General features: G+C 39.4%; 1 protein-coding gene across 1 annotated transcript in view; it reads left to right on the top strand.

Annotated features, from left to right (window-relative positions):
* The window catches only part of kdm4b (lysine (K)-specific demethylase 4B), a 42021-nt gene that overhangs the window by 1828 nt on the left and 16390 nt on the right, over positions 1–23803 (top strand). The window contains exons 2-8 of the mRNA XM_040032952.1: positions 1036–1476; positions 1834–2009; positions 2758–2872; positions 3285–3478; positions 10468–10517; positions 17004–17107; positions 19415–19552. Of these exons, the coding sequence (XP_039888886.1) occupies positions 1063–1476; positions 1834–2009; positions 2758–2872; positions 3285–3478; positions 10468–10517; positions 17004–17107; positions 19415–19552 (1191 nt within the window). The 5' untranslated portion in view covers positions 1036–1062. The remainder of the gene's footprint in view (positions 1–1035; positions 1477–1833; positions 2010–2757; positions 2873–3284; positions 3479–10467; positions 10518–17003; positions 17108–19414; positions 19553–23803) is intronic.

The raw sequence follows: 23803 nt of genomic DNA, 5'->3' as shown, positions 1-23803 counted from the left end.
AGGTTTAGTTAGTCCAACAAAAGTCACAATGTCCCGTCAATTTATCCAAAGTCTCACCCGTTAATGTTGTCTAGCCCTGCGGCAGCGACTTGCAAATTGGAGAGGTGGTTGGGGGAGGTACTGTCCACCAATACAAACTGCTTAGGTACTTTAGGCTCTGTCTATTTATCCACTGCTGCTGATGAGAGGGCAGTGAATGATTTTTATCTTATTAAAACAAGTGAATCTAAGTGGACTGCTGGCAGCTTAATAGGTAAAGCTTTTAAATGATGTTTTAAAATGGTTATAACATTAAGTTAATTAGCTAAACTGAAGGCTGTAGGTTTTGTCTTACACAGAACAAAAAAAACAACCCTAAATCATGGTATTAAAACTTAGCTTGAAAATGTAAACAGTGGTAATTAAAAATGCTTCTGAATATTCAGAAACACTGATATAAAGTGAAAGTGCTGATGAGAGAAGATGGTTTAGAGTGAGTTTTTTTGTAGTTTGAATGAAGTTTTAGTGCTTGCTACTTTCTGGTGTTTATGTTCACATTTGGATTTGAAAAAGTCTGTGGTAAGCCTTAAGAGAATGAGAGCCATTGAATTTGTTTGACACAAAATTTGACAAGATGCAGAAGTGAGACTTCTAAAATGTAGGTTAGGAAGTGCCTTCAGTAATGTTATGATCAAGGACACCCCTATTTGGTGAAGGAAGTGGACCGGTCTGCTTTTTTTTTTTTTTTTGTGTTAACAGCTGTGTAGATTGCACTGAGATTGAGTTGTTTGGTCTTGTTTATTTTTAAAATCAATCTTTTAATATTCCATATTTTTTTCAGTATTTAATTTTTTGTTTTTATTTAAATGTAAAAAAATAATCACACATTGTAGTCAGAAAGTTGGATTTTTCCTTTTTAGAAAAATATTTTTAAAACATAGATTCCTTTTCTTTCACTTGCAGTTTTGTCTAATTTGCCTTTGCAAAGTTCTCAGTAATTTGAATGTATTTGAGGCAGACTGTGTGTGCCCTGAACACCACTGATTTCCTCCTCAGGTTTACCTGCAATCTTTCCAAGAGCCAATGGCTACCGACATGCCCATGGAAGATGTGTTGGGTCCTCACCCCGCCCCAGCCTCTTCCACTCCTCTTGACCCAGTGTCTCCCCCTACTCTCAGCTCAAATGAAGCCCAAAACCAGATTCCCACTCTGGAGCCAGCAATAGCTGAAAACCTGAATAAAGTGGTAATCTCTGAACACAATGCTGCTCCACACCTCAATCCAGTTCAGCCTGCAGACCCAAATGTGGCCCCAGAACTTGTTCCAGGTGCGGAGGTGTCTCCCGTACCTTTGCCGGCCCCCCTGCCGCCAGCTGCTGCCAAGAACCCCAGCTGCAAGATCATGACTTTCAGGCCCACAATGGAGGAGTTCAAAGACTTTGCCAAATACATCGCCTACATGGAGAGTCAAGGAGCTCATCGCGCTGGCCTGGCAAAGGTGATTTCAGGACACAGGCACACACACATATATGTACCCACATATCCACTTCAGTCTTCTTACTAGATGTTTTTTGTTTTGTTTTAGTGAAGTATTGCTGTAACATTTTGAATCCTGTGCATGTCTTTTAGTTTCCTACCTGTTTTTGCATAGCCAAGGTTCAATCTAACATCATTACTAATGTTTAAAATGATCAAAGCATGTTAGAAAATGCTTGTAAGAACCATTTATAGTTTTAAGCTGATATCAGCAGAATCCACCATCTAAATTTCCAAAGGTTTAATCTGCATAATTTGAATAGATTTTGAATCTGCTGACCTTGTAAAGGTTAAGCGTCTTTTTTTTTTTTCTCTCCAGGTGATTCCCCCTGCGGGATGGAAGCCACGCAAGTCCTATGACACAATCGAGGACATGGTGATTCCAGCTCCCATCAGCCAAGTGGTGACGGGTCAGTCGGGTCTGTTCACCCAGTACAACATTCAGAAGAAATCTATGACTGTGGGTGAATACCGCAAGCTGGCCAATAGCAAGAAGTAAGTCGGTCCCAACCTCAGGGGCTTCATTCGTAAATGATTGCATACAAATGCAGTATCTGACGTGATGTTTTGCACGATAGTGTCCTTGTAAGCTTTGATGGTGCAATTATTGCTCTTACTCAGCATGGTTTAAAACATGAATGTTACTAAATATAGTGCAACTACGATGATGGAGAACATAAATAAACAATAAAAGTGCATTCTAATATTTCACACTAAATCAGGAATTGTGTTATTTGTACCTACAATTGGCATCAGGGTGCCAGGAAGAACAGACAGGTTTTCTGTTTTAAACTAATACTGTTTAACACCATTGCACAGTATTTTAAAAAGCTGAAGGTTTTGTTTGTCCTGATAACCATGAGTTTGAAAATAATACTGTCTTAAAATAAGTGAAATGGGTCATTGTGGGTAGTGGTAGCTGTGGTGCTAGTGACGGTAAAAAGCCAGTTCAAACTATATTATGTTGCTGTGTTGTTGTTGTTTTTAAATTTTATAAACATTTTCTTTATAAATTGTCGTGTAGATGCTATAACTATTAAAGCAGAAGAATAATGTAACAAATGAAAACCTTGGCACTGTAGCAGAGCTACTACAAAAGCTCAAACTCTTATATACATTGGACTTAAATTATTTTATTACAGTCCTATTTGCTGATTGTAAATGTTTGCACAGTGCTTGTTTGAGGGTTTAGTTGAAGGGCACCACACTGCTTACAATACAACCTGTCCTGTTCTGTTTGCAGGTACTGCACGCCACGACACAAAGACTTTGATGACCTCGAGAGGAAGTATTGGAAGAACCTGACGTTTGTGTCACCTCTTTATGGTGCTGATGTGAGCGGCTCCATCTATGATGAGGTGGGTGAAGTTTGTCTGGATAATGACAATTTTTATTAAGTTTTTAAAATATTCTTGATGTTGTTTTTGTTTGTTTGTTTGTTTGTTTTTAAATAAAAATAAACCACTTCTGGCCTAATAGGTTTATAGTAGTTTATTTTCCATCAATGGGCAATTTTCAGGGTTGTTTTTTCACCATTAGTAGTAGTATTATTAGAACTTAATTAAAATGCACCATGTAATTGTGATAGAAAGCTGCTTTAGGAGTTTACAACTTTATATTTCAAGATTTTTGCTGCTGTTGGTGTAACTTTCAAAATCGTGCTCAGTGAGTAATATGACTACAGCACCATCTGGTGGTCATTGATGGACTGATGAAAGTGTAGCGTGCAGGTTCCCTTGTACTTGATATTCATAATTGCATGCTCTCCAGAACATTGAAGAATGGAACATCGGCCATCTAAACACACTGCTGGATATGGTGGAGCAGGAATGTGGGATCGTCATTGAGGGTGTCAACACTCCATACTTGTATTTTGGCATGTGGAAGACAACCTTTGCTTGGCACACTGAAGACATGGACCTCTACAGCATCAATTACTTGCACTTCGGGCAGTCCAAGTCCTGGTGAGTCACTTTGTTTTCCTGACCTTCTATGAATGTGACACAAATTGCCACTTGAAGTTCCAAGTTTATATTGTAATTAAAATGGGTGTACATACATACATACATACATACATACATACATACATATAAATGGATAAGGTCCCAGATCAAAAAGATGAAGCCATTTGTTGAAGTGTCTTAAAGCTGTATTCTTTCTCATGGCTAGCACAGGACGGTGACTTTGGTTTTGAAAAAAGAAGTCAGATTATAGTATTTTTAGGATCAATTCTCATTTAATCTTAAGCAGAAAAGAACATAAAAAGCACAATTAGAATAATTTTTTTTTTTTTTTTTTTTTTAAAGAAAAGTGGAAATTAAAACAAGCTGCCGTAATAAGTGACCCCATCAGCGGTTAACTGTTTGTACCATCTGTCATTCTTTTTTGTTTTCTTAATCTTTAATATTGCAGCAGTTTTATTGGCCATCAAAAACAATGGCTTGTGTGTCTGTTTCACTTAATGCAGGATGAGAGGGACACATTTGTCATGCAGAAGTTTGCATTTGAAGCTACTGCTGTTTCAGATGGCTTCACTGCCAGCCAGTTAGCCTTGGCTGTATGTCACTGAGTGCACTGTTTCAGTGTAACTGGGAAACTTGCCTCCACACCACAGCTCCTCTACCTCAGTTAAGCTGCTGCAGGCTGTGAATGTGCTAATAGTTCTGTAGCCAGGATCACACTGTGATGGAAGCAGGGACTGAGAACATTTGTGTATTTTTATCAGGAAATGGTTAAACATAAATTAATAATAATAAAAATACAGATAACTGGAAATGCTGGATAAAAATAGAGCATTTAATCCACAAAACAAAATTTATGGCAGTGATCAGAATCAGAAATACTTTATTTATCCCCAAGGGGCAATTAAGATTACTATTCAGCATCACCATAAAGTGATGCTTACTAAACAGTATTTAGAGTTCAAAGTGTGTGTATAATTTCTTACAGTTTGTGTGGGGACTACAGAATCACTTTACTTCTTTGTGAGTGTACCGCCACATTACAGAGTGATGCTTCTCTCACCCCATGAATGATCTTTAAGTGCAGAATGTGCTCAGCCAAAGTCTTGTCAAAGCCCATTTCTCCACCGGCTTTCTAAAAGGCGGTGAAACAGCGAGTTTCGTTTAAGCCTTGTCACGAAATGAACATTGTATAGCGACAGCTTGTTCTTATTTAAAGTGACAACAGTGACAGCATAGGCTGAAAGTTGGATTCTGCTACCTGAATGCCTGAATTGTTTGCAGTGAGCTTTGCGAAGGACAGAGTGAGAGGGTGCTTTGCACATTTGCAGTCATTTGCACGCTAATTTTCACCTGATTACCGGTATGTAAATACAATGCTTGTCCTGGATAGCCCAAATGTGTCTATATTTACACATGGATGCCTTATAACTTGAAATTTGTGTCAAAGTCTTCACTACATCCTGTTTATTATAAGTGTGGAGAGTAATGATTGGCAAAATTTTCAACTCGTTTCACTCCTTAATCATTCTTTAGAGACACAACTTGTCTGCCTTTATCTGACCTGATTTTGGGTCCAAACTGATGTCTATGTACTAAGTATGTACTCTTCCTCTTTGGTTCTGGCATCAGGTTAGCTGTGTGTAAGGTTAATCACAACTACTGCTGCGCTCGTTGCAAACCATTAGCCACGACCCCTAACTGGTCCCGGCAGATGGCTGCCCCTCTCTGAGCCCGGTTCTGCTGGATGTTTCTTCCTGTAAAAATGAAGTTTTTCCTTCCCACTGTCGCCAATTACAGTGTTGGGTCTTTATGTTCCTTAAGGTGACTGCTGTTTTGATTTGTTGCTATATAAGTAAAACTGAAATTAATTAAACTATGTTTTCATTTAAACATTTTTTTTTTTTTTTTTGCCAAATCATTCATCTCGATGAAATTGACTAATTTTGTGGTTTGGACTCAAGCAAATACAAATTGAAACTGAAGCTTGACTGATTGGTAATGCCAAACAATAACAAAGTAGTGTTTCTTTCTGTTCAATGCCGGGTAAAAAATGTTAGTTGTTACATTTTGTGTCAACAACGGGCACAAAAGTTATTTCTCTTTATAATTGCTAGTTGTCACTTTATCTTATTCACATGATTTATTTTTCAATTTCTAGTCTGATGCGGTACTTTGAAGAATGGTAAATTAAAAACAAAGATATTAATTTTTGTCTCATCGTACCTTGACATTTGGGAGTTGCTTAAACTCTTTATAGAGCCTGTTGTACAGGAGAGGTAGTACTGTGATTCAGATTTATATTTTTCTTGCCTGCTGTCTGTATTTCCTTCTGTCACATGGTTCCTGAGGGGAAAATATGTTTTTCTTCTTACCTTTTCTGCTCCTTGATTGTCTTGTGTGTGTGTGTGTGTGTGTGTGTGTGTGTGTTGTCTTTCCCTGCACCTTGTTTTCCATCCATATCACTGCAGGAGGGGAGCAGTGTCATCTCAGCTTTCAGAAATACAGTATTGCTTCTGTGTATGTGTGTGTTTGTGGGTTTTTATTGTTGTTTTAAAGATTTCCTTCTCTGTTTTCTTTCTCACCTGTCTTCCTTCTTTTCACAGTATGCTTCCCCGCCACCTTTTCCCCTCTCTTGCTTGCCTCCTGAAGTGGTATACCATGTGTCTATGTGTTATAGCTCCCCCTCTCTGTGATGTCACCTCATTAAAATCATCTGTCTTGTTTTCACACCTCCGAGTGAGCATGAGTATATTTCACTACGACTCAGTGTCAAAGTGCGTGTGGTCTGACAGATGAAATTACATTCATCGAGCTGCAGTGTTCAGTCTGGTGTTACATGTTCTGGACCTCTGGCACTGCTGCATTGCTTATGGAGGTCTGTGTATGCAGTATTCCTTTGTTTGAATACACCTCCACGGTGTTTATTAAATTGCTAAGAAGGTGTGGTGTTTCTGTCTTTCTCTTGTATCCGTGTTTAAAGATTATTATGGAAACAATTGTTGGTTATATATTTAGGGCTGTTTCATAGATTTTTTTTTTTTTTTTTTTTTTTTAAACACACCAAAGTGGTATAAATCCTTTTACAGCCACTTGAGGGCAGTGTTATTACTGTTGTCGTCTCCCTATCTGAATTTATTGAATTTCAGTAATGTTCTTTGTGTAGCCAGAGAGGTATGCAAATCATAGGCCAATGTGAGACCAGTTTTGCTCACTATAACAGAAATGACCTGGTTTTAATGTACAAGACAGATTTTAGCAGAAAGAGAAGTTTTTTGTTTTGTTTTTAAAAAGACTGCTTCTTCCTTTTGTGGTCTTTTTAAAAACGCTTTCTGTAACTGTTCATTATGAATCCAGCATCGGGTTGGGGTCTATTCCACCTGTCATAGGCCAAAAAGGTTACAGTCTATTACAGAGCTAATACAGAGAGACAGGCAACCTTTCACACTCACATTCACACCTATAGCCAATTTAGAACTACCAGTTGACCTAACCTAAATGTCTTTGGACTGTGGAGGAAGCTGGAGTACCCAGAGAGAACATACATAGGCACGGGGAGAACATGCAAACTCCACAGAGTCGGATGGTGGATTCAAACCCAGGACCTTCGTGCTGTGACGGATTCTGTTTTACTTTTTTTTTTTTTTTTTTTTTTTTTTTTTTTAACCATTATCAAATTGGGTAATCGAGAATCTTGTAATAAAAAAAAACAAACAACAACATTATTTTAACATCAGTCTGACTAATTGATGCCCAACTAAACAGATGTACGAGTTTTATTTCCTCTCTCTTTTTCTTCCCCCAGACTTTTTATGCTTTTGTTGAATTCTCTTGTCTAATTCTCACCAAGCCCACCCACCCGCACTCTCCCCCCACTGAAACTGAATCATTTTCACTTTTATACTTGTGTGTGGTGGGGTAATTACAGGCTGTTAAACAGAGCACGGTCCTTTAAAACACACGCTCTCTTTGTCTTTCACTTCCTCTCCTCTCATAGTGCAGCCGATTGTGAAATTAACTCCGTTTTCCCCATGCAACTCTGCTCCCATCAAAGTCAGACCCTACCAAAACTACTAGTGCCAATCGCACACATTCTAGTGGATGTGTGGAAGATCTCACCCTTAGCTGCCAGTCACTTTCTTCCCATCTTTATCCCTCCATCATTCTCTTTTCTCTTTTCAGTGCTGAAACCCTGTCAATCATCCATCTACCCCAACACACAACAATAGATAAGCTGTCAGTTAAAAGATTAGCCTCTGAGCATGCAACTAGAAGATAGGGAAAGGCTGACGAAAGAGAATTGAAAGGGATATTTTGAAGTGTAGCCCAGCTGCAACTTCCCAGGAAGGGTGGAGTTCATTATGAATCCATCAGTTTTCAACCTCCTCTGTAGTCCGATGGTTTTGAAGCATTGTCGTTTGACAGTTCCCAGAGGAGAGGAACGGGGAGCTGAAAATCTGCATAGAAGTTGAAATGTAGCTGCAGTTTGGATGTTGAGTGGGGTGTTCTCAGCGTTGACTTGATGTTTTTAGTAGCTGAAAGTTCCTTTTTAACGGTGCCATAGTTGTTTACAGATTTTTAAAGAAGTGTGTGTGCAACATGTCTGCAGTGGCGCACTAACACATGCATTGGCACTTCTCGTGCTGTCAAGGCTCCCCCCTCTATCTCTACCTGCCTGGAAAGCTGTCCCACCTCGGGTAAATAACACTCTTCCCCAGAGAGGTGTAAAAGTTCAAGCCTTCATTTGCCGTGTGTTGTTTTGTGCGTTTCTCACCGTGCCGGCAGAGTGACATACGTGTTGTTGCCATGGAAACCTCAGCCTTCGGACAGAGGGGAACAGGAGGACTCACGCTGATCGTTTGATTTGTTTAGTTTGTCTCTGGGATGGAGTTCTCTGAAAAATGTACATATTTGCACAGAAAGCTCTGATGTGATTTTACCTCACACAGCAAAAAAACAAAAACCCAAACAGCTTTTTAGAGGTGGACTCCAAAACTTCGGTTTAGATGTAGTTGTTTTCTGTGTTCCTGAGTTGGAGGAAAAGATCGATATCAATTTAATCTTCAGCTGAGAGGTGTGGGGATATATTTAGCCTAGCTGAACACAGATGCTGGAATTACTCGAAGCTCATTTTGTTTTCTTTTTGTTGTTCGTTTTACAGTTTTGTTTTGTTTTTTTGTTTTTCTGTTTTTTTTAATTTATATTTTGAGCTGCAGCTAAACTGCGTTACAATGCTGCACTCAGTTGTATCCGTGTGTATACCGTGTGTATACCGTGCTCGCTATATGACCCAAAACCCGAGTGATATATCTGGTCATAACCAAACTCATAGGAATGCCTGCAGAGCTTTGTGACAACATTAGCCCATAACCCAATGTCAGGTTGGAGCTAAAATCTATGCATAGCTTTTAGTGTTTACAATAAAACAATGAAGGAGGCTGCAGCTCCAGCTACGGTCTAATCTTTTGTCTACAGGTGGCAGTGTGGCGCCATGTTTCATGGCATCTCTGACTGGAATGGACTTTCTCTTTATGCTTCCTTTTATTAATTATTTTCATTCCTTCCTCTCTGAGTCTTATTCTCTTGTCCATTCTTGTCTCTCATTAGGTGCGATGGCCTCTCACCGTCTCTCTCTTTGTTACTTCTTTCTCAGTTTGTTTCAAACATCTCTCTTGTTGTTAAGGCTTCTGTAAGAAAGCAGAGATGTAGGCTTTTTTTTTTCTCCTCCCCCCCACCCATCTTCATTTCTCAAGGTCTATGGAGGGTTAAACAATACCGAGGATTTAATTGCTGTAATAAAGAGTATGTAATAACTTCACAAATGAGCAGATTATAGTTTAGCTCTGCTCCCTTCCTCCCACTCTGTTTTAGAAAGAAATTTTCTTTTGAAGTTTAGCATATGACAATTGGTGTAATGCCACGTACTTTGCAGTGCCTACCTCATGTATTACCAGCACGAACACTGCCAATAGTAATACCTCGCTCTAGCACAAACACCAAGGCCAAAGGGTTACTGTTACAAAAGGATGTAAAATATTGAGGTGATTTAAGAAAAACAAAGAAACAAAAAGAAGGGCTTTTGCCAAATGCACAGATATGTCAGTTACAAAAACAAGAATTTGTTTTAGGGAGGAATAGTGAAGGTTATGTCATGGGCAGTCTCATCAAACCAGTAATTGCTGAGAGGTCAGAAATAACCTAGCACTCCCAAAACACTAATTTCTCCTGGTCCTGCCCTTCACCGCTCATTTGATCTTTTCCACTAACCTCTCCTTCCCTCCCAGTCTCACTATAAATATTTTTAATGATAATTGTTTTCTTTCGCTGCTACAGTGTTTACATATTGACATTTTTTGTTCAAAGTTTTCTTCTTAATTGCACCAAGTCAATCACTAGAGTAATGCACATACAACCATGAGCCTCCGTGGTGTGTTTCTGACAGCTCTGACTCTAAATCATATTAAAACCGTAGCAGGTTGTGTGTTTTGTTGTTTCCCTCTAGCATCTTACCCTGTGTGCTCATCTGTTTGCTTTTAATACTACGGTGAATCTCAAGTCAAATTGTCACATGGCCACATGCTTGCTGTTTGACATTTTAACGCATGCATTGACTTTGTATACTATAATATAAATACCTGTTAAATATGCTTTGTGTTCATCTTAAGCAATTGATGAATGAATTAAATCATCAATGAAAATAATGTTTCTGTGATATATTTAATGCTAAGAATGCAACCCAGCTTTATCCACACATCTGCTTTATGAGAAGACCTCCTGAAGTTGCAGATTCACCTCAGCAAAACTGCAGATTCCTTTTAAGCTGTTAGTACAAGCAAAGTGTTCACACTAGAGATGTAAAAATATTCTGTACATCTTGATTTCTTTTAAGATAATTGGAAGAAAGAGAAGGTGAAAATTAGGTTTAAAAAAAAAAGTTCAACACAAGTCAGAGGTGTCTGACTTTTTGTCATCTTTTCCTCTTGTCTCCACAGGTACAGTGTCCCTCCTGAGCATGGCAAAAGACTAGAGAGGCTGGCACAAGGTGAGGAGCTAATTTCAATTAAAATCCATTTAAGTTTGTTTATTCACCACTTCCGCACGCTTTCCTGCCTTTATCTCTTTCACTCACATGCGTTAAGTGACAGAGCAAGTGCTTCTGCCTGTAGAGCACACGCCATTAAAATCATACACGCGCTGCACACTTAACACATGCCCTGAATACACACAAGCACACATTCAAAGCACGCTTATTGCCCCCTCTTGCATCGTTTAATAGAAAACAAAGCGGGACTTTTGAGCTACATCTCACCTTCTCCTCTCCCAAACGCAGCATGGACGTCATTGTTTAGCACTCACAATAAACAACCTTCCCGCAGCTTTTCCTCTGACAAACACAGTGGTCCTTACCATCAACAGTGTGGCGCATATGCACTGAGTTAGTGAAAAACTTTGATAATGCCACTTTGCCACAATATATAAAATTATATATTTTTGTTTTTTGGTCACTTGGTTGTGCTAAAATGGAGCAGCAGATGAAAGAGCAGCTTGAAGCACTTAACGTGTGCAGTCACTCATGCTAAAAAGATGAGGATGGATGCTGAATTTTACAGTAGAAGCTGTCTGAAGTGACACCAGCAGCACCTGTTTGTTCTGCAGAAGTAATGACGGAAAACTTGAAAAACTCACACAATCAAGGCCAGTTGTTCTGGACCATGTTTTGATGAATGTTTATTATCCCGAGGAGGAAGTGTTGGCTGTAGATGATTCATGAACGGTCTTAACGCCTGTCAGAAATCTGTGGAAAAGTGAAAACGTCAAACATATTTCAACTAGGGTGAAAAAACTAAAAGTAGAACAATTTCTCAGCATTATATTCTTTGTTGACTTTTATAGTCAGTGCTTTGACATGAGGATTTCATCTGAAATCTAGAAATCTTGTCTAAGGTGGATAAAAGAGACAGTGAAGTGATACCATTCTGCCATCTTTCTTTGACACAAGATGTTTCCTTTTGTTCCCCATTCTTTTCCAGCACCCATGTTCTCCTTTTACTCTTATTCTCTGTTTTGATCAGTGAGGATTAACCTTAGTATCGAATGTTTCTTAGAGTGAGGGAAAAGATATCAAGGTGAGAAGAGAGACTTGCTTTAAATAGACACATTCTCCCAGTTATATGCTAGTTATCACTCCTGGGTGGAATTTAACTATGTACCATTGATCTATGTGCAATATATGGAGTTTGTCTCTATGCACAAAGGAAACAAAAGCATTCAGACAGTATTTCACTTCCTGTGCTTATAAGGAAAAACTGTTGATGAACTAAACTCAAAAAGGTTCGGTCACATAATAGCGAGGGGCTGAAAGACAGCTCGAGGAAGCTGGTTTTGCATTTCCAGGTCTAAAACCTTTTCCTGTGGGCTACACACACATGAAGTTAAATAGGTTTCCTTATAAATATGCAGAATCTGTAGGGCAAGGAGTGAGATGCTTTGGGCTTTAGAGTCGTATTGACCAGTCACATTTGAGCAGCCTGTGGAAGGAAGTCCATGTGGAGGGATAAGAGGAGCACATTTGGCAGATGTAATTTTGAAAGCATCAGCTGTCACGCTGCAGTAATTTAGCTTTTTTTTTTTTTTTTTTTTTTAAATAAATAAGTGTATCTATATTCATATTGTAATCAGTGACTGACACACAGGGAAATGGACAGTCTTGGCCCAGATGTCCTTTATCCATACATCTGCTGGTTACACTGCTAAAATGTTAAAAATGACATTAAATGCTACTTTTAAAACCACCCACAGAGTAGTCTGGCTTTGGACATTAAAACTGAGATCCCATTAGCGCCAGCTTTTATAGCAGGGTGTTCAGTCATACATTGCAGCTTAGCTGGCTTATCCAGCACCTGCCTCATTTGTAAAATACAGCTGCCGAGGGTGAGAGGAGAGCTCACTCCTGGAAGTCAAAAACATATCAGTGTTTATGTTCTACTTGTTCAGCAGTTTGCTAAATTGCTCTGAGGCACTTATTGGAGAGGATTTTAATTCTTATGTTTTTATTCTCATTTCTTATCATTTCACCAGTGGATTTTCTTGTGGTGTTGGCCTTTAAGCCTCGCCAAAAATTCCTCTATGGAGGGAACTCCCTGGCTATCTGCACAGTGCTGTGCCAGCGATGGATAGGGGTTTGGTTGTAGCCGTTACTGCGCTGGTATAAAGGGAAAACACTTAACCAATCTACTTAATGTGTTTATGGAGCATTTGCATTAAAATTTCTCCACAAAAGAAAGCTGGAGAAATAACCAAACATGTTTGACTTTGTGATAAAGTTCTTCTTATGTACTGCTGCTTAGGGCAATGCATACTGGAGTGTCAGGCTTATGTCTATAATGATAGCTCATTATCACGAAAGTATCACACAGGCCACCTGCACTTATTTTGTGGTTTTGGCTGTAAAATTGTAAATTAAATCCTATTGTTTAGAAACTATGTGAATTTTCTCTCTAGCCCAAAATGGTTGAGGAGTTACGTTAATGTAAAATCTAGCCAGAGCTGATTTTTCTGTCTGCGTTCAGACCGTAGTACCTGAATCTTCTTTTGCTACCATGATACATATCCCTGTAAAGCTTTTGTTCTCCTCTCTCCAAAACCACTTGAATTTTTTCTCTAGCACAGTTTGTAACGGAGTTACGGTCATTTAAAGAGTGTTTGTCAAATGGGCCCACCACTGGGCTTCATTCATGCGAAAACTTGCTCTTGTAGTTTGAAAACGACATGAAAAATCCACAGAAGAATCTAAGATTAAAAAACACCTTGTAATTATTCCAAATCCTAAGTACAAATCAAAGAGAGCCTCATTCTTAAACACCCTAGTTCTGTAATCTCTCAAGTAATATTTTTACAATTAAGTATTAAAAACGAAATAAAGGGGGAACCCTACAAACCCTACCAGTACTAAACACAACTGCAGCTTCGGCATCATTTTATTCAGTTGTTTCAGTTTCACAGCCCTGGTGTTCACATTGACTTACTGGCCCACCTAAATAGAATGGAGTCCTAATTACTGTTATTACTTCCATCTGTGCCTTTTCTAAAACACCAGTCAAAAAGTCTGCTGTGAGATGGGCCCATTGTATTGACGGCTTTACTCACAGAGCATGTTGAAGTCTTTGCTGATAATAAAAACGCTTGTTGTAAGGTGACAATAAATATTGCATTATACTGCAAAATGGGCATTTTGTCTTACTTTTATCTGCCTGGTTTGGCAGTTTTAGGACAATACTTGGCAATTATGCATTTCAATGTATGCAGAATTGTTTAATGTTTTATTTAAATAACCTCGACATCTCTGATCTCAAGCAACATGCTTTCTAATTACATTGTATATGTTGATGCTCTTTCCTGTCTTCCTCTCTTCTTATCTAACCAGCTGGCAGTAGGAGGACACCACTGCCACCGTTATTTAACAGGCTCTCACTGACCTATCAAAGCCATCCTCCAGGCAGCCAACTGTTTATGGGGTCCTAAAAAGACAGTTATGAGTGTTGCAGGGATGCTAAATGGGACTGGGACAATGGTTACTTAAAACCTCCTCTCCAGACATTTGACAGGGTAACGGACGTCACTCCTATCACTCCTCATCTCTGCATTATTTCTGCCACGGCGGGAGACTTTTCGGTTAAGGTGAAGAGGAAGGGAGGGTGTAGGGTTCGAAGCAGGAACTTGATTTTCAAACTCGAAAGGACAGAATGAAGCCTTTAAGTTAATATTACCCCATGGAGAGCTCAGAAAGCCAGCTGCATTTTAATGGGGATTAATACGCAGGCTCTGTCGGCACATTATTCACCTTTATCAGCTCCAACGGGCAGGCAGGCACTGGGAGAGTGGAGTCCCCCTCTCCCTCTTTTGCTTTGTAGGGTGGAACAGAGGCTGAAACAATGCAGTGAAAATGAAGGATGAAATGGGTGCTGATTATACTGTCAGTCACATTAAAGTTTAACTGGGTGGAGGCATGGATGGACCCCCCTTTGAGGCACCGGTGGGTACATGCAGTAAAGGGGGTGGAGAGTGAGCGATAGAGGAGAAATTCATTCTTTTGATTATGCAGAGTCTGTCTTTCTGTCTCCAAGAGCAGAAGTGAGCCTTTGTTTTAGAGAGTGAGTCGGGGCTTTGAGAGCCCAAAATGTCAGAGGTATATTATGATCTCAAAGCGGGCGGCGTTTTTAAGGAATTGAGTTTGTTTTATAATACAAGATGGGTATGATTGGTAAATTACTCCAGCTGGAAAAGTCCACATCGATACAATAGCAAATGCAGTTTCACATTTCCTTTAGTGCAGCTTGAATCCTCTCATAAAGTACACTGACTTGCAGTAACTTTTATTAGTGACGAAAACATCGGTAATTAATGCACAGCTCATTGTATTGTTTTCGGATTAATTACATTGCAGTAAACGGATGAGACCATGGTTTAAATAATCAGTAGCCTCTGACTGTCACTGTTGTTAGTGCTGCTGCTTCTGCAAATTAATAACATGTTTTAAATAACCCCACAGGTTTTCCTTGTTTCTGTTTGCATTGGTTGCACTGAACTGGATCACAATTTTACAGAGAGACAGCACCCAGCTTCACTTTTATGCTGTTGCATCCCTTTAAACACAGTGACATCCATCAGATCTCCCCAGAAATCCAACCTGGAGGCCCACAATCAGTGAATTTTCATGCACTGTGGTAATTTGATTATTCCACACTTTGGGCAGTGAATTAATTTCTGCCCATGTCAAGGGGAAACCGGATTTCCTTTTCCAGGTTGTGGGATTAACAATAACAAGATAAATGGTTGCATTTCAACTGGAGATGGCTGTTTATTTGTCAGTGTCGAAATACACTTATGGGATTATATTACACATATGAAGGGATCATAGAAATCTATTCTCCGATCACTGTTGTATAGTAATCAGGCTAATGCAGTACATTCAAATGTGTTGATTTTCTCCTTTAATTACTCTGTAATCTGTTTTTTGTACTTTACACAAAGCAGTTTGTGCAAATTAATATATTCAATCTAAATTCCAGTAAAGGCTGACAAGCTTCTTGGTAATGGTTTATGCTAGATTGTGGTCGTAATACTACTGCAACATACTGTTAGTTTCTAATTCAGACAGTGTGATGAAAATATTGCATCACGATCGGAGAGTGATTCCATTCATGTCTCGGACACCCGCATGCTTCACAGCATAACCTAATTTTAGGCATGCTAATAGGGTGCTGTAGTGATTGAGAACAGAATAAGAGAAATAATTAGGTTTTTTTTCCTCCTAAAAATCAGAGTAAGCAATGATGCTATCAGTGTACAGTAGCTTCATCTGTAAATTTTGTCACCCATTTCCATGCAGTAGTTGATGTATTCAGTTGCCGTGTCATTTTAAGTTTTCTTCTGAAAGAAGTTCACTTGTGCCAGCTGACAGGCAGGGGACCACAGGGGCATCATGATGACATCTGGGGATTGTTGGCCCAGGAAATGATTATGATAATTAATGGCTTTCAGGAACAAGTGCTGCATTGGTGTCAGCTCTTAACCGATGTCCTTGAAATTACTGTTCATGCTCAACACTTCATTGCCAGACAGTTTCTCTCATAGTCACCGCATAATTGCTTCCGTTCGTAAAATCTGTGACTCGATGATTCAGGCCTATTAAGTGGATTTAAAAGAAGTTTCTGGTGAGAACAAAATCCATTTTTAACATGTACCTGATGGCTTATGAGTGCGGTTGACATATTGTCTTTAGTGTTGGTGTACTTCAGTAGGCTGATGTTTTGGCTGATCCACCACACCAGATACCTGACGATAAACAAAACAACCAGCTGATCTAAGCAGAGTTGAGTCTAAATGAATGAAACTACACATAATCAGTTTTTTTTCTGAGCATTTATTGTTTCCTATGTATGAAAGAAAAAAGTTGCCAATCACCAAATATTGGTATATGGGTTTAAGCTTTGCTTATTAATCTTCTTCTCTCACTAACTCTGAGTTTAAATCCAGTTATTCTCCTGTTGCTACAATATACAGATTAACCATTTACATGCAGGCAGTTAGTAGTTGTGAAAGTGTAAAAGATAACTTTTAGCCAAAACACACAAACTGCTTATCTAAATGACTTGGATCATTTGGATTCCCAGTTATACCCTTGCTAAGAAAACAGACAAGCAGATGCACAGCGATTCCTCACTCCATTAGATAAACTAGCAAGAGTAAAAAAACAAAACAAAACATGGGCTGTTTTTGAGAGGCCTGCAGCACTTTCTCAAAGTCTTTAATCTGTCTTTTGTGGTGATTGAACAAAACTCTGTCATGGATACAGATTTTGCTGAATGTGGCTCATGAAAGAAACACAAAAAGACAACATAACATTGCCTTCAGAGGTTGATGATAACATGAACATATGTACATATACATATATACCCTACGATTGTTGTAGTAAGATGATGTTGTGGTTGTCAGTAAAATGCCCTATGCTCACTCTCACCCTCTGCAGGCTTCTTTCCCGGCAGCTCCCAAGGCTGCGATGCCTTCCTTCGCCACAAAATGACACTGATATCACCATCCATCCTGAAGAAGTATGGCATTCCCTTTGACAGGGTGAGTAGCCACTGTTTCCCTACACACACAGTATAAGGTATCCATGAGGTAATAAAGTAATGTTAACAATTTCTGTTAGGGCTGCTCAATTAATCGAATTTTAATCTCAATTACGATCTGGGCTTTCAACGATCATTAAAAATGACTGAGCCGATTATTAGCCCCTCCCTCGTGCTTTACTCTCGCGCTGCTCTGTGTGGCAAATCGAGCGCACCTCTCTGCATTTCGAACACGTGTCACAAGAGCAGCGGTCCCCAACCTTTTTTGCGCCATGGACCGGTTTATGCCCGACAATATTTTCACGGACCGGCCTTTAAGGTGTCGCGGATAAATACAACAAAATAAAACTAGTACCGGTACCGAAAAAAAGATTTATTCATAACACACGTGAAAAGACCCAGGAAAACCGAGTAAACGATAAAAACGATAACAAAATAACGCTGAAAACCGATTAAAAACCCTGAAAACCATACATTTCACACCTGAGCCTCAACTCTCGCGCCCCGGTACCAAACGACTCACGGACCGGTACCGGTCCGAGGTCTGGGGGTTGGGGACCACTGATTAAGAGGACCCGAGGGAAGCTCGGAAAGCTAAGCAGAAGTTATTTGGAGAGGAGAGTGACTGCCGTTGGTTGAAAAGAAAGGTTAAAAAAAACTTCAGTGGTGTGGAAACATTATGGGTTCGCAGAGTCAGACGTGGATCAAGTAGACATAGTGTGTAAACTTTGCTACAGTGTCGTAGCTGCACCACAGAGCAACACTGCAAAGTTCACTAAACATAGATGTTTACATTTTTCATTAATTTTTTTTATATTGCAAACATTTGCACTGTTATCAGTATTTGCACACTATTTTATATTATTTTTTTGACAATCTTTAAAGTCATTATTCAATACATTGTTATTGTTAAATAAATATCGTCAAATAATCGAGATCTCAATTTCAGTGAAAATAATCGTGATTATCATTTTTGCCATAATCGAGCAGCCCTAATTTCTGTGTTAACTGTCATACAAGCTTCTTTACCAGTGCTGGCTGAAGTAGCAACAGAGTCCCTCCCACCCACTTACCTTAAACTGGCTGACACTGTTTCACCCTTTAACACCATATAGAAGAAAGCTGTTTGCCCTTTGTTTCTCTGCTTACATGACTCTAACGTCTAAAGTAGGCAACCATTATAAAATGGAATAAAGCTGTACCCCAATGCTTAAGCACACACGCATCTTCAGCCTCATAATGATCAGAGTGGAAATTGTGATGCAGATATTGATATTAAAACAATGAGGAGATTTGAAATATTTAGTATCAGATGATGGGAAGTGGTGCATTTATTCCCCCAGTTCTCCAAGTGTGTCTTGCGTCAGATGGAGAAGAAGTGGGCTTTTATTTCTAATGACTCAGCTTTGATGCAAACATTGCAACTTATACTGGCTCTGAAAAATTAGTATGAGTCAAGATATTGTGTCTGTTGTAGCAAATTGTTGGGGATCATTTCACCTATCGGTTATTGTTCTGTTCAGCAGTTCAGTCTTCAAATTATGGCAGATTGAGGAAGGGGAAAAAAACGCTGACATGGAGCAGGCATCTGATGTTCTCCAGAGTCAGCATAAGGGTTCCCCTCTACCCCCATTTATCTCATTTCTCACCCCTTAGGACATCATTATCACAGTGAACGTTTGACTTGTTACACACCTACAGTATCTTTCCTGATTTGAGTGTAAAAATAAAACTTGTGTTCTTGCAGTAGAAAAAAGGGACTTTTGATATCTGAACCACTGCCTTTAGTTGAAGAAGTTTATCTCCCACTTTCAGCCCCCTACTTCCGTTTCTCCTTCTTATGCCTGTCACCTTATCTGGCTTGATGTGTCTCTTGATTGCCAAGATCCATGCTTTGTAAAGAAATTGAGATCCGCAGTCAGATATATAGGGCTTGGGTTTTAGGGCAACACACACACACACACACACACACACACACAAAAGTGGTTAAAAATGTGAGGACAAGTAGAGCACATTTGCAGAATAACACTGAACTCATGGGAAGGAATTCAGTACTCGGAGCAGCAGCCATGTTTAGTCGAATTACGTCAGAAAAACGGGGACAAGATGTTTCTAAGGATTCAAACTCAATGTTTATCCCTCAAACCTTAAGTCAGCGGTAGCCTTTGTGCAACTGGTGGTAACAATAAAATATAGCTGTAAGAAATAACTGTTAAATAGATTAATGCCTTCCTTGTGCACAGAGACAACTGATATATTCAGCCTTCAGACATTTAAAAAAAATGTGTTTTCTTGTCTGTGTGAACAGATAACTCAGAATGAAGGGGAGTTCATGATCACCTTTCCTTATGGCTACCACGCCGGCTTCAACCATGGCTTCAACTGTGCAGAGTCCACAAACTTTGCCACGCTGCGCTGGGTGGACTACGGCAAGATGGCTACACTGGTAAGATGAGACTGATTGCAGAGAGGTTAAGTCACCGTAACAGAGAAATTTCAGTCTGCTGTGTTAACGTGTCAGCAGTGATGGGGGAAAAAGTGATTTGGGGGATTTTGAAAACGTTTGAAATGATCTCACAAAAACATCCAAAACAAAACACTGATCTGGCTAAAAGAAAAGCAGTGATGCTCACTAATGATCATGTTAACTTTGCAAACTGGGCACTCCATCTATATAACACGTCTATCCATTTAGAAAATGGGTTTTTATCTAAATTTTGTCAGCACTTGTTTGAAACGAGGTCTGAAGGCCAGTGTAGACACTCCACTTGAATAGTTTTGATCGGATGTGTGATTCAGAGGCAGCTTTGCAGCCTTGCTGCTCTGGGTGTTTGCTTCTTTGAAGGGATGAAGTAATAGATCATATCGAAATATAAAAGCAGCGTCTGGTTCTCTGCTGCACACCATCTGTTACCGACACTAACTGTACCCTCGCATCCTTGCACTGACGCAAACTGCCTCTTTGCCCGTGGGCTGTTGAGCATGAAATTGACAGGGCATGGGTTGGTTGTGGAAGGGAGCCCAACGACAATGTCCTCTGGAAGAAACTCCCCTCTTTTCTCTTCTCTATACATTCCATTTCATGTTCAGTCCTCTGTCTCTGTCTTTGTGTGTGTGCATGTCCCTTTTCCCTGGTTTCTCTCTACTTGGCTGCATGTCAGATTTATGAGGTGCCAGTTTGCAAAAGCACATCACCCTCCCTTCTCGCTCTTTCTCATTTTCGGCCTTCCTACTGTACCCATGTGGCCACTTGTAATTTAAGAACCAGTAGTCGAGGCTCCAGCAGTCTTCCCTTCACCAGTGCTCAAGGGAGCATCTCCACTGCGCTTGTCTCAGTTTGTTAAAGAAGAGTTTTCCATTTTGCACGACTAATCCGAGTCGACAAATCGACAGCACAGCTCGGCACGTGGAGCTGGAGGAACGTGGAAAAATACAACAGCTCGATCAACGAGCAGGGCTCTTTCTTTCTAGCCAGATTTCTCTTTCACTCAGGCGTCTGTACTCTTTGGGTGTTATGGTTATAAAGATTGTCCCAGAATTTGTGCTGTGTAATTTACAGCTCAGTAGCAGACACCTCATAGTGAATCATTTGGACCAAGCAGATGAGTCTTTGGCTAAAATGAACCAGAGACCAGGACCTGCTGAAGGCGTTTCTTTGCCTTTTTGCTCACTGCACAGATCTTGCGCTGAGCCTTGTTAATAAGTGGATCCTAAATGCCTGAAAAAGTTGAAAGGTTTTTCTATATTTGGGTTGTCCCTCTGTATATAGAGGCGTACATCCACAGGGCCATAATTATTCGAATTTCTTTTCCTTTTATTCCCCAAATATCCTAAAAAAATTCAATTCTTATATTCTCTATATTCTGTATCTTGATATAGATAGTAGTTTTAGATGGCTTAACTACGCCACCTTCTTCCTGAGCAATAATAAAGTCTCATTTTCTCTTAATCTTTCTCTTAACTCCGCCATCTTTCTCTCTTTGGCTTAAGCAGTCATCCATTAACTCATCTCCCCTCCCCTCCCCGCCTTCCCCCTGCTGAGCCCTAGTCTGTCAGCATCAAACAGGACAGTGAACGATGGGGCTCGGTATCGAATCTGTCACTGTTTTCGGGCTGGTGGCACACGACAGAGACTGAGAGAGAATTTGGACGTGCTTCATGTCTCAGTCCTTTTTAAAGACAAGCTCCTTAACTGCTGACCCATCTGTTTGGCTTCCTAAGTGAACACATCTGCGGTCAGAGCAGGTCTATTGTCAGCATTCCTTGCAATGTTCTGTGTGGGGTTGTACTTCTATTGTTTAAGACGTGACAGTTCTAATTAACCTTCTTCTCCACCTCTGGCTGTGCGTTAGGTGTTGGCCATTTAATTTTCTTTCATTTTTTTTTTTTGCATTTAATGGATTTAGTACCTCATTCAGAGCATATCAGAAAAGCATTGTAACTCAAACAATTTCATTTGAACCATAGATCTGAGTGTGGAAATGGCTAGCTTTCTTTGAAATGACAAGAATAATAACAGCAGAAATCAAAAAGAAAGGTGTTGCATGACTAGCTACAGTAGGATTTTTCTTTTTTTTCCTTCTTTTGCACATTTAAGGGAAGACTGCAAAATGTAGACTCCACTGACGAATTGAAGTCGGTGAAAAAGATTCTTCATATTGTTATACTTACATTTGCTGCAGCATTATTTTTCTGAATGTTAAAAGTTTATGTCTTTTGGGGTGGTTGTATTCTTGGTGAAAGCCTCTCTCTGCTCGTTTGGTGCTCAGTCACACTTTGCTAATGTTCCTCCAGGCTTCCAGGGTGATTTTTTTTTTTTTTTTTTTTTTTTTTTGTCCCCCCTGTCTGGGAAATGAACAAAAATCATCCTCCCAGGTCCCGGGCTAAATCACATCACTTTTTCATCTAAAGATTCAACTACAGATGACTCGCTTCATCTTTTCTGTATTTGTTTGCAGGCTTTTCGGGGGTTTTTTTCTTCTACGAGACCAGAGAATATGTTTTTATTAGTCGTATTCATCAACTTTGTCCATGATATAGTTCAACATTTAGCATTTTTTTGTGCTACATTTATTAAAGAAAGGACTGTGTCAGTGTTAATGTAGCAAACACTGCCTGAAACAAAAGAAGAAAAGAAGTGTTCATTAAGATGCAGACTAGATTCTTGACACTGAGCAACAAAATTAGGCCAGTCATTAACAAAAACAATCAGAATTTGTCCACAGAGTTTCCAAAATCGGCAGTAAATTTAGCTCATATGTAAAACACAGACATGTTACTGAGATTTTCATTATAACATTAGGAAGCTGTGTCAGTGTGGGCAAGGTGAATTAAGATGCTATAACTACAATTACCCTAATGCTGCTCATGAGAAACAACAACAAAAATCTCTTTGCCATTTTGCATTGCTGTGCTAAAGTAATTTAAAATTACAGTTTAATTTTTTTCACTTTGAACAGCTTAATGAACCTTCCTGCTGCTGAGATTTCTTTCTGCCCAGATGTTGAGGAAATTTGATTAATTTAACCATAGAAAGATCATCTATTTCTAAAACTCTATAGTCATATTTGATTTTATATTTTTGCTACTTTATATATAGCTAAAAAATGCACAGCAGCCAGAGCTTCAACACTCATGCTGAATGTATATTTGCTGCAATGGCAGTTAGTACAATGTAGAAGCAACTGCATGCAGGAGGACATACAAATGATTATTTTTTTTTGTTTTGTTTATTTTTTTTGACTTTAAGGACAGTTTTTACTCTGGAGGATAATAAACCCCTGACTTACAGCCACACAGATTAGTGAAGACCGTTAAATATCGCTGAGAAATACAATAACTTGCAATGTAATCATAAACCTGGCTCGTGCCACTTTACAGTTGTTTTACCACAGTTCCTAATGAACGTTTGTACTGTTTTGTTTTAAATCTTCTCGTTTTGTTCAGCATGTTAAGCAGCTGATCTCATCTGGGGATGTATGTGAGGAGATAAAGAAGGAAAGGAGGGGAAAACTGTGGGAGTGGGAGAAAAATTGGAGCGGTTTAGTCTTTATTTAAATGTGTTCAGCATTTTTATTTCTTGCTAACTGGAAAAATAAGCAAACAAACAAAAGAAAACACAAAAAAACACCAAAGTAGTGGTTTAGTTTTGTGTTGCCTTACTCTGTTTTCTCAGCAGGTGGGTGATCTGCAGCCCTGTTGTACAGCACATTCAGAATTTTGCATTGAAAATGTTTTTAAATACCTTTGAAATTATTCTCCATTCCTATTAGCATCTTGAAGGTTAGTTTTGTTTCATCAGAAGAATGAACAAAATAACTGGATGCTTACATTTTCATGCAATCTCATTTTGTTTTATACTATTGGATATACTGAGAAGTATCCCTACACTGAAGAACTTTGAAAAATAAAGGAAGACTGAAGCAAGTGCTGTGCATCCACAGTGAGTCCCCGGGCTTCAGGTTTTCTGTGGCTCCTATAATTAAGCTTCATTAGGAGCCCAAGTATACTTCAGGGCTCATTGACTCCCTGCCTCAGAGTGGGTTTTTGTTTTCTGAGATCTTGTGCATCTCCAATTGAGTTTCATCTAATTAAGTTTTTAGATGATAATAAAGTGTAACTCATCCTGGCCCTTGAGGATGGCAACGATGTCCATAACCTCTTAACACCTTCCTAAAAATAAAACAAGGCGCTGACT

The sequence above is a fragment of the Simochromis diagramma genome, unplaced genomic scaffold (assembly GCF_900408965.1).
Source record: "Simochromis diagramma unplaced genomic scaffold, fSimDia1.1 OVJJ01000334.1, whole genome shotgun sequence".
NCBI classification, from domain to species: Eukaryota; Metazoa; Chordata; class Actinopteri; order Cichliformes; family Cichlidae; genus Simochromis; species Simochromis diagramma.
The sequence above is the reverse complement of the archived record's forward strand: the minus strand, read 5'-3'. Positions and strand labels throughout refer to the sequence as shown.